Source organism: Vidua macroura, chromosome 9, assembly GCF_024509145.1.
Source record: "Vidua macroura isolate BioBank_ID:100142 chromosome 9, ASM2450914v1, whole genome shotgun sequence".
Taxonomy (NCBI): Eukaryota; Metazoa; Chordata; class Aves; order Passeriformes; family Viduidae; genus Vidua; species Vidua macroura.
This window is the reverse complement of record NC_071579.1, coordinates 27,063,038-27,074,488: the sequence shown is the minus strand read 5'-3', so window position 1 is coordinate 27,074,488 and position 11,451 is coordinate 27,063,038. Positions and strand designations below refer to the sequence as shown.

The window sequence follows — 11,451 nt, the reverse complement described above, 5'->3', positions numbered from 1 at the left end:
ACATATTCTCTGACACATCTCCTCTCCTTAGTACTGCATGCCTTCCAGACTTGGTATTTTGGAAGGAAGAGCTTATTTCATTACCCTTTTTCCTTTGTTCTTCAGCAGCCTCCTTTCTCTCTAATCCTTTCTACTCTCTGTATGTTCAGACACGGTGAGCTGGTACGGCTTCCCCACTCTCTCTTCCATTTGCTCTTTTCTAGACCATGCTTTTGTCCTCTGTAGCAGGATAGAGCTTGGCACTTGCTGGCCTGCCTGGTGTCTAGCTAGGTCTAGCAGAATATGATTTATGTGCTTTCACAGCTTGATTTCTAGGGACAGCTGGTTAACTTGTGTAAAAGCTGTTTTCCCATCTCTGGATTGCAGGGTGAACCTACTTTTGATCTGTCACTTAAGTATTTTTCTGTTTCCTGCCTCTTAGTTTTATACCTGAATATTTTTGTTGCTATCTCCTACTGCAGATTCTTTACATCCTTCTTCTTCATAATCTTGATAAGATGGTACAGATGGTTGGCATTTTCTTCTGTGCAGAGGGATCCACCCAGCAGTTGCTTTTTGTATGTTGTGTGACTTTACGCACACAAGCACATCCCCAGGGCTTAGAGAAGCTGCCTGCAGGTCAGTGTTTCCTGTAGCTGTGTTTGAAGTTAATGACACACTGCAGCACTGCTCAGTAACCAAGGCCTCAGATTAGTTTGCCCCATCAGCTTTGTTTCTTGTGCTACCCATCTGTGTATGACTTGCAGTAACTTACATGATCACTTCTTTAGATGCACCTAGAAATCCCCTAGGATTCTTAGCTTTTACTCCTTCTAGGGTGATAGAAAACCCAAAGACACTTCAAAATTCTTAGTACAGACACAGAGAACTGCTAGGCTGAATTAATCTCTTGTAAACAAACATGCTCTCAGTTCCCTTTCTTCCAGAAACAACCTACAGAGGAAAAAAAACCCAAAGTTAATTAGGGAGTGCCTGGATTGCAGCTCCCATCTGGCTGCCTGGGAGCAGAGGTTGTTTTGTGCACCTGAGGCTGGACAGGCTTTAAGGAAGTCTCAGCTGGAGACCCGGGAAAACTTTCCTTTGCCATGTTAAGCAGCAGGGAGCAAAACTGCAACAACCAAGGATGCCTGCATGGCCAGAGTGTCCCATCTGTCATCCTGGCATGCTGAGTTTAGGAGTCATCTACTTCAAACGCACTTTTGTCCCTGTGGCTGTCTGCCTGCCACTGTGTCTAGTCTGTATCAAACTGCTAATGAGCTTCATTCACTCAGAGCTCATTTAGAGCTCCTGTAATAAATAGCTCTGAAGTGAAGTATTACTAAACCCCTATGAATATGAGGTCATATATTGTTGGAGGAGATGAAACTTCTCTTAACTTTTGGCAAGAGGAGAGGTATTTGCATTTATGTTATGCTGTGATATTTATTTGCAGCTGACCTGGTATTATGCCTGCTTGGGTTTGCCCAGCCAGGAGAACCACTCCAGGGCTATTCCTTGACAACTGTCACTGTAGGTGGCTCTAAACTTGAGGCCTGAGGAGAGAGATTCAGAAAGCAATAAAGATGGAATTACTCTGAACAGAGCTCTCTCCAGAGAGTGGGATGAAAAGGGTTAGCCACTGCAAATCCATGCTCATTTCAAAGACAGCAAAGCTAAAGACGAAGTTTCTCTAAAAGGTTGCATCCCCTTTCCAAACAGCTGTCTAAGTTGTCTTTGGCACTGACTGGAGAGGGAAGGTTGCTGCCTGGGGGAAACCAGGAAACAATAATGAAGGTCTGTCTAAATGTTAAAAGTCACTTTGTCTCAAAACTATTTGGTGTATTAACTCATTCCCCCTTTCCTCCTTGAAGAAACAGGTGCTGAGTTGTTAAGCAGTTAGTCAAATAATCTCAGTTTGCTTTTCCCCTCAAAGGTTGCCTAGAGTAAGGCGTGGCTGTGCACAGTTCCCAGGCCTGCCATTGTCCAGGGAGCACCACTCCTGCCCTTGCAGCGCCAGCCCGGTGCCACCACGTCAGCACCATGAAGAGGAGGAAGTCAGCCCCTGTGACCTGTCACAGGCAGTGGCAACAGGGACCAAATCTTGAGTGATCCTTCCAAGCTGTGAAAAATGTCATGGCACCATTTTGTGATGGCAAAATCTGCAGTAAGTTCCTTTGATTATGGACGAAAAAATAAAATAGAATAAAAGAAATGGAGACCCCAAACTTCTCTGCTCACAACTATGCTGGAAGCAGGGACTGTCTGACCTGTGTTTACAGCACTCCAGGTTCTAACTCGGAACAGTGAAAGAGGCTGTCACACACCACCCTGTGCTGGCTCTCCCAGCACGGGGCACAGGCATCAGGAAAAGTGCAGGGGGCAGCCAGGATGTGGGAGCAGGCAGGGTGGGGGGAACAGGCAGGGTATGACCTGGGCACGGGATCTCAAGTGGGTGGGTGCTGCTCCTGTTCTGTTTTCCTCCAGCCAACACAGGAATCTCCTCCTCCATTCCCATGTCTCTGCTGTGATGTGGGGAGTGAAGGGGAGCCAACTTCCTAGTTTCCACCCTCTCAAAAGGTCATGATCCCATTGTTACCACTCCAAGGGAGGAGCTGGAGCAGAGCTAAAGGGGCAGGAGTGTGTGGACTGTGTTTGGCTAAGGCTGTAGGTAACTGGCTGCTGATTAGAGTTTATTTGCTGGTATACATTCATTTTTGGACCACTGTGCACACACACAGCATGAAGTAGGTAGATGTGCTGCAGAAATATTAATTGATGAGAACTGCAGATGTTTTCCCTGCTTTTTGAGAGTGCTTCAGGTCACAACATAACGTGCTGTGCATAAAATAAGCTGCACTGGCAGCACAGTCAAATTTGGATGTCACTTTATTGTGCTATTTCTGATATTATGAACAGTGTTCAAAGAGCCATTTGTGAGGATTTGGATGCATTAGCCCTGTTACAGGGAATGAAATTCACACACATCCTGGGGACACAGCATGGGCCTTACATGCTCTTTATTCAACACTGAAGTGGAGAAGATCCTGGGTGAGTGCTGCCTATTCAAACAAGGAGGATTTTGTTTGTGGGTGTCCTGTTTTTACCTGGCTCCCCTGGACAACAGCTGATTTAACTGTTCTGGTGCTGCTCTTGCTTTAAGAATAAATAAATCAATACATGAATTGATAAATTCATTTTTTAAAATTCCCTTTTTAGAAAAGATTAAATTTGTTTCTTCAGATCAATTGCATTGTGAGAGGATGGAGTGTTTTGAATTAAAAATGTTGAGAGAGTAGTAGAGTATGTATTTTGTGCTTGATAAATGTGCTCTCCTGACTGCTGTGAGAGAGTGAGATAGATCCACATGTCAGAAAACAAGATAAAGCACAGCATCTGCTCTTCCACCTCCGTGTGCTTGTGGGAGTTCTTTCCTGTTTCCTTATTTCCCCATCTATAAATCTAGAATAACAAAGACCTCCCCCACTGGAAGTTGTGTCAGCAATTCATGACCATACAACATTAAAACCTGGCACGGAAGTGCACTAGGAGAGCAAAAAATATTCACTCCATAAATTATAGAAACATGTCTAAACAATGTGATAGACAGCAAAAATCACTACATATTCTCCTGTCTCCTAATTACCTGGGTGCATGACTTCTTTTGGTTATCCCTGACTAAGAAAGGGCTTGTAGATAAACACTGGCATTTCAGAGGTAGCATGAAATCTAGAAAAGCCTTTGGAAATTAGGATTGAACAGTGGTTCTGCACTTGTGGCTGTGGTTATGGGGTGTCAAATCAGGTGATCACTGCCAGATGCCCAAGTGAGCCTCAGCCATGATGTGTCCTTTGCATCAAAGGTATGTGCCCATGACCATTTGCACTCTGTGTTGGTGCTTTATAGGCCTGTGGGATCACAATGATTTTCTAGACTGAGCATCAGTCAACAGACTGAGAGAAGAGCTCTACCCATGCTGGGTTGACGAGAAATCAGGTTTTGGCAGAGATCAGCTATCCTAGAACAACAAGAGGATTGCAAGGAGCTGGAAAGTCTTTTTTAGGTGTCAAGCCTGCTAGGCTGTCTTTGAAATACTTGTAATGAGTTTGGGATTTTGTTACACTGTTGATTATTTCTAGTTGCCTACACAAAGCTGTTATTTTGCTTAAGGCTTAAATCAGGGCCTGGTTTATATAACAGTAATTTTAGTTGGGGTTTTGATGGCAGATACACATTTTCATTCTAGATGAGGGTAGAAAATTATTCTGATGTTGGTTACAACTGTCCCCTGGGCTACCTGGCAGATAGCACTGACTTGAGTAAAATGGAGAAGCTGTATGGCATCTCTGATCTGTAGAGAGAAAATGTGCTCCTTAAAGCTGCTCAGCATCTCTCCTGTGATTGTTCCTAAAATGTTCACCTTAGCTACATGCTAGTCATATAGTACTGCTGTGCTCCCTGGCTTTCTACATTCCCATGATACTGGTAACTAGTCAACTGCCCTGGACAAAATGTAGCAATAAATCAATTGTCAGACTCCTCTAAAGTGGCTGAACCGTTATAAATCTCAAGCTGCTCCAAGGACAGGTTGACCTATGAGCCAGTCCGAAGGCCACTGAAGATCAGAGCTGAGGATCAGATGCTGAGGGTCACCAGATGTGCAAAAAGCTTTTACAAATGGACAAAATCATTCTGGTGCTGTGTGGGCAGTGTCCAAGCCAAGTCAAAGTGCTGCACATCAAACAAGAGGCACAATGAGACTGAGAAGAAAGCAGCTGTGATCTGGAGGACATAGCTGGGTGAAAAGACCTCTGTACCCCCAAGTTTTAGGAGATTGAGTTCAGAGGTACTGCCTGAAGACAGAAACCCTGCAGATCCAGTGCCTTTAAGCACCTCCTGCTCTGGCCTCCCCTCACAAGGAGCCTCTCTCCTGGGGCCCAACAAAACCTTGTGTTTGTGCTGAGGCACTCGATTAAATCCTGCCATCTTTGCTGGTTGTTAGGGAAGCACCTTCTTAGTCATGTCACACATAATGTTTAATATGTTTTTTAAAACCCAATATTTTGTTAATTGTCTAGGGCATGATCTCTAAAGGCTAGTTTGGTTTCCTGGAAAGGAACATACCACAGTCAGGTCTCTCTGGGGTCTAAATGGTTTTAAAGCTAAGAGTGTCCACCACATCTTCATCAGGCCTCCTTCATGTGAGCGACTTAGATCGCAGCCCCCGCCTCAATTTTTGTCTTCTCACCAGTAGAAATGTAGCGCCTGATGCCACATCGGCCATCACTAGGCTTCAGAGTTGACAGTGCTACTGGTGAGAATCCCAGCCCGTACGGAAAGCGCGGTAAGAATGGCAAGTTTGGGTGGTACCTGGGACATTTTCCCTGCCCGCGGAGGCTCCGGGAGCGCCTGAGGCGATTCCCATTCCCGCGCTCCCCGGGGGCCCCCGCCCCGCCCCGCCGCGCTCCGCCCCCGGGGCCGCCCCAGGTACCGGCGGGGGGGCGGCTCCCGCCACGCGAGCAGCGGCCGCGGGACCGCTCGGCTGGGCTCGCTTCACTTCAGTTCAGTTCGGCTCGGTTTGCTTCGGCTCGTCCCGGCTCGCTTCGGCGCCGCCGCTCCTCCGCCGCAGGTAAGAGCCGCGCCCCTCTGAGGGGGCTCCTCCCGCGCCGTCGGGGCTGCTTCCCCTCGAAGGTGGCGGGAGGGGGCTGGCGGTGTTCCGCGCCACATGTACCCACCGGGACCCACAAACTCCTCCTGCCCTCCTCGCCCCGAGCGTCGGGGCTGTCCTCGGGCTCCGCGGGACGGGAAGCAGGAGGTGCCCGGCGGGTGAGCTCCGTGCCCCGAGGTGTGGTGTAACGGGCAGCCCTCGGGAGCGGCGGGGCGGAGAGGGCAACAGCAGTTCTATCTCTAAAATAAACATTTCCCAGCAACGAGAGGCGATATAATATTGCCTTATCTCTAAAATACCCTCAGCCTCGCGGGAGGGGGGAGGCTGGAGAGCGAGGCCTTCCCGGCTGTTCTCCAGCTGGTGCGTAACCCGCCCGTTCCCGTCACCCCGGGCAGTGCCCGGCTCGGGGCGGGGGAGCAGGTGACAATAACCCGACTGCTCGGCGACGGAGCACTGCCGCGAAACGCGGCACCCGCTGTCGTCGTGGCTGCTCGGGCAGGGCAGGGACCCGCTGCTGCCTGCACAGCCCGCCCGAGCCGGAGGAGCGGACTTGCTTCTACCCACAGTGCCCGTACAGCCCCAGGCAGCGAGCCCGCCGCACCAAACCAAACGGATCCATCTTCTAATTTAGTTCATAAAAAGTATAAAGTCTCCAGTTTGTCCAGTTTATGCTGTGCAAAACGCATGTGGTATTTATTTTTTTTTTTTTTTGGCATGCGTTCTGGGACGACGCGTTGGTTTTCCCCGCTGTTTTCTCCGCGCTTGCCAGCAGCAGCCCGGCAGTGCCGTTGGTGTGCGCCGTAACAGCAGCCGCTGGGACCGCAGCGCTATCGCCGGCACGAGTGGCTCCACCTTTTTTTGCCTCCCAAGGTTCTGTCTCAACGCCGTCCTTTCCTTCTTAAAAGCTTGTGGGCTAGTGCAGTGCATCAGGTTGATCTGACCTAAATTAAGTGTAACTTGTGAAAAAAGGAAAAAAAAAGCACAAAGAGGGGGGAGGGGGGGGAATAATTTTAACGTGGATTTTCCCATGTCTTGAGACAATATAAGACCGTGGTCTTAGAACATGTTTCTGTGAAATTCTTTGGTGGCAAATCTGGTTTTGACTTCTCCTGCTTTGTTTCTCGTCACTTATTCCTCACCCAGTGCTGCACTCTCAGTTGTGCAAATAATAGTTTTCAGGGCTTCAGAGTTGCCTGGATTAGCTCTGGATCCAAAAAACATTCTCTTGTGAACGCTTTTTTTTTTCCCCTCCAAAGGTAAAAATGTCACTGGAACTATAATTTTGATCTGTGTGTTTGTACTCAGATCATGGGAGCACTGGTATTGGGTTATAGGGGGTACAAAATTGAATCCATACACTGCTGTATGGAAGTGTGTAACTAAAAGGCTTTTATTTCCTGTTATTTGTACTTGCTGTCCTGGAGGTGGTTGTATATGCATTTACTGGGACTTCACTGTCTTCAGGACAGTTTTATCAGAACAATTTATAGTGTAAGTCAGAAGAGAGGCAAACCAAATTAAAATCAAGCTTTCTTTGCAATTTTGACAAAATCGTGATGCCCTCTTTGCAGACCAAATATATTTTCAGGTGACAAAGTGAGAAGACTTATCAGCTTTAGGTTTTAATAGTAGTGGCAAAGCAATGCATCTAGTATTTGTTGACATGATGGTTGTCGTGTAGTAGTTATGTTAGCTGCGTAGTTCAGAGATGGTTTTTCCCATCTTCGTTTTCATATGATTTCATGCAGCTCCAGATTAAAATGTGCAGGTCACAGCATCACAGTTCAGGGTCTTGCATCATGCTGGCTGGTTGTAGTGCCAGGGAAGGGCTCTCATGTCCGCTTTGCCCTCCCCAGTAGGTACAGGTCTATTTTTTGTTACTGGTTGGGCTGAAGAAGTAGGGTTTTTTGAGGCAGTTCTCAATGGATAATGCTGAGAAATGTCCTGAACTGGTCATTTCAGGTATGCTTTTTGCTGTAAAAATGTGTCTTGTGCTTCAGGTTCTGCATATTTAGTGAGCTCCTGGAAATGTGTGCTTAGCTTAGTGCAGTAGTGTTTGATATTTGAAATAAGCAATAAGATTTATGTTTGGAAGTTTTAGCTCATTAAAAAATGGGAGGTGTGAGGGTGCTTGTTGTAATCCCCATTAGCAGGTAGCTTACTTTGCAGCATGGGAGAACATCATAGCATAGAGAAATGAATTAACTTATTCATCACAGATTTTCTGCTTGGAAGAGGAGGATAAAAGGCAGCAAATTAGACTTCTGCACTGCAGAGGCATCCTGAGCTGTCCCTGTATTTGTGTGATTCTGGTGGTTTCTACAAGACAATTCCAGTCTCTGGTCACTTGATTTGGTGAGGACAGCAGCTTGTTTTTTCCTATAAGTGAAAGGTTTTAGACCCAGTGGTGCAGAAAAATCTGTAACTGTCTCCTGCTCATTGATGCAGGGGTGTCTACCTGAACCTGCATATGGCCTCACTCTAGCTCCAGATAGGGTGAGTGCCATCATATGCCTGAACTTCCCTTATCTTCCTCCACCATAAAAGGGCACGGTCATGGCTTTCTCCCTGGAGGGCTGCATCCCAGGGCAGAACGTGGCTGTGCCCTGCCTGCCAGCTGGGGAAGGATCAACAGGGACTCACACGTGTCTTGTAGCAGAGCTGGTACAGATTCATCTTGTGTGTTGCTCTGGGTGCTTTCATGTCATTGCTCCTTCAGTGTATTCAGCAGCGAGGTGCTCGGAAGTGCTTCACTATTGCCAGTTCCTTCCTGAGAAAGAAAGGCAGAGCTGCAAGGCTGGAGATCCAATGAGAAGGGGACTGAATTCCGGGTTTCTGTTGTCTCAGCCATCGCTGCAGTGTTTGTGACAGGAAGGAAGGGCTTTGAGGATGATGAGTTTTGTAACAGCCCTCAACCTCATCAGTGTGCACTGTTCTCTGGGACAGGGCTGGATTTGGGTCAGCCTTAGCTTGCAGTTCTGTAGACCTGGAAACTGGCTGGCTCCAGGATTCCAAAATTCAACAGAATATTCAGGGAGTTGCGGAAGTCTCTGGATCCCCTCTTTAGGGTATAGGGAAGATAAAAATCCCTCTTCCTTGCATCCTTTGAGAGAGAGCTGAGCTGGGTTCAGTTAGTGGGTCCCATTTACCAGGGAAAATTTTTTTTACTGTTACTTATTTTACTCTGTGTTTTCTGGAGTAGTGTGCTTGCCAACAGACATGGAACCATGTGATAATAAGAGTGGCAAACACTTAACGCTCATAGAAGAGAGTACTAAAGTGGAAACTTTTATTTCTTTAATTTTTTTTTTTTTGTTGTCATATTAGAGGGACTAATTCCTCCTTCCTGAGTTCTATTGTGGCTCTAAAATGGACTTTGAAGATGTTGAATGTCGTGCAGGAAATGGGAGAGGCATGGCTTTATGTTTGACTCAAGGAAATCTTTGAAACAACAGTTGAACCAAATGTTGTAAAGTTAGAGGACAAAAAAGTGGTACCCGCTGGTTCTTGACTTGTGTTTCCACACCCATCAAATTCTTAAAAATCTTTTAAAAGCTTCTTTTTAAAGCCTATGTTCCCAAATCTAAATGGGAATGAAAATAAATAACCACTTATACTGCTTAGAGGTTTTCATCCTTTAGTTGTCATGCATATATTGAACTTTTCTGTAGCAAGTAAATTCCAGAACAAATCCACTACAAACATCTTCTCGTAAAGACTTCTGGACTCATTAATATATGAATTTTATTAAAGATGAAGTGTTCAAGATTAAGACCTCACATTTTTAAAGTAATAAATACAGACTTTCTGTGTAGAGAATTGAATTGTTTTTGTTCTAGATCTATCGGTTGAGTGGCATTTAGATGACACCCCAAAGTCAAGTTCTGGACAGTACTAAAGAGTGAGCCAGAGGCTGTCACAGAGAGTAGAGGGCAGGGCTGTGAGAGCAGGAGGAAATGTAACTGAAAAATGTGCAATACTTTGGGCAAGACCAAGCTGCTGTCGTGTTGCCAAGCAAGGTGATTGTCATTTGTGTGGATCCTGAGAAAGGATTTGTCTTTGATCCAAATTTTGGCCTGGAGTAGGTGGCTGCAGCCTGTTATTTACGTAAGGTCCGAGTGTGCCCAGGTGTTTTGGCAGTCTCCGCAAGGCAAGATAATATAAGTCAGGATGACAAATGGTGCTGTACCCTGGCTTAGTGGAGAGAAAATGCACCACACACAAACTTGGCCTTTACATTGTATTAGCCATGAAAAAGATAACTATCTTCTGTTACATTTTTCTGCTCTAAATCTGGAATAATTATTACTTTAAGGCAGATATTTTTGTGTAGAGGTGCTATAAATTGCAGATGTCCTATTGCAGTTGTCTTTGCAGCATGGTAGACTTTGATCAGGCTTTGTGCAGAACACCCTTGTGTACAGAGGGATTTCTGCTGCTTCTTGGTTCTGTTTGCTTTGCTGCCTTTCTTCAGGAAATGTGTAATGATTCCTATCCAAGGTTTTCCATCACTTGTGAGATTATCCGGAACTTTAATTTTAGATTAGTAAAGATAATCTCCCTTTAATAAACTTTAAACTGATGGCTTCGAATGTTTGCTGTTATCTTAATATCTGTCACTAACTCAGCACTGTTTCTGTTCTCTTTGTACAATACAGGACTTTCCTCTTTACCTTCAGTGGAGGAAGCTCAGACCTTACACAGCACTGTGTTCCCAGCCTAACCTGCCTACCCATTATTCCCTTACCTAATATTTTTATTATTCACCTTTATCATAATCACTGTAATCCTTTTGCTTCTACATCGCAGGTTCAACAGTGTGACCACTCTCTTGATTCATATACTCACAGCAAAGCCTTCATCTCTCTCATGGATTATAGATCTAAATTGGTAACTATCGCTTGCTTGCAATGTTTATTAGCAGTTATGTTAATTGCTCATATTCTGTTTTCTGCTTCTGATAAATCGCTCTTGTAGAACAGCATTTGTATAAGAGTCTCTAAGGTCACGGCCTTGTTTCCTTTATGAGCTTTATCCTGAGGAACAGCACACATTGGCTCTAAAAAATTCCATTGCTTGGTAGAAATCTGGTTCAGAATGGAAATTCATTTCTGAAAATGAAAACAGTATTTATTTTCCAATGACAAAGCGCATAAAGGAGTGAGTTTTTGTAATAGAAAATTGACATAGGTATGTAATTTGTAAACTAGAATATTTTTAACTTAAATGCACTTTCTAAGACTTTTTGGGAAAAAAATACACAAGGTATTAATGCTTTCATACATGCTTCTTTCAGAAGAAGTTATGTTGCACATTAGTAGCATCTCTCATGGGTTACTGTAGAAATACAGAGGAGTGGTTTCACCCCATCCTCTCATCTGCCTAATTAAAGAAATGTGTGTTAGTGGATGATGATGAAACAGTTAAACCGTCACATTTAAATTGTTACTGATCCTGAATAGCATAAGACAAATATAGGAAATTAGAGTTTTGGCTTTAAAAATGAAGTGTATTAAAAGATGTTTTTATTCCTAGAATTGCCCAGAAGTTGTAATATAGAGAATACACAGGTTCATAACAAGCTGAATTTGCAAAAGTGTCTTAGGGTGTCATTTGAAGTATAAGTTGCATCATTGTGAGGAGGTTTCATGGTTAACTGGGGTGACTGACAGCAGAAAAGGAGACTCTTTCCCAAATTCAGGCTTCTTTCTCACGCTGTTGTGAGAGAGTATGGGAAGTGGAAACAGCATGTCTGTGAACACACCCATGTGGTTGCTAATAAAGAGACATGTAACTTTCCAAGGTAA

General features: G+C 45.0%; 1 protein-coding gene across 3 annotated transcripts in view; it reads left to right on the top strand.

Moving 5' to 3' along the window:
* Positions 1 to 5,527: 5,527 nt before the first annotated feature.
* The window catches only part of RAB3B (RAB3B, member RAS oncogene family), a 50,831-nt gene continuing 44,907 nt past the window's right edge, over positions 5,528 to 11,451 (top strand). Inside the window, exons 1-2 of one of the 3 annotated variants that reach the window (XM_053985481.1) lie at positions 5,528 to 5,605; positions 10,454 to 10,534. In XM_053985481.1, coding sequence (XP_053841456.1) covers positions 10,514 to 10,534 — 21 coding nt within the window. In that variant the 5' untranslated portion in view covers positions 5,528 to 5,605; positions 10,454 to 10,513. Of the gene's footprint in view, positions 5,606 to 6,451; positions 6,515 to 10,453; positions 10,535 to 11,451 lie in introns of those variants that run through there. The other 2 variants (XM_053985482.1, XM_053985483.1) reach the window with 2 other exon arrangements.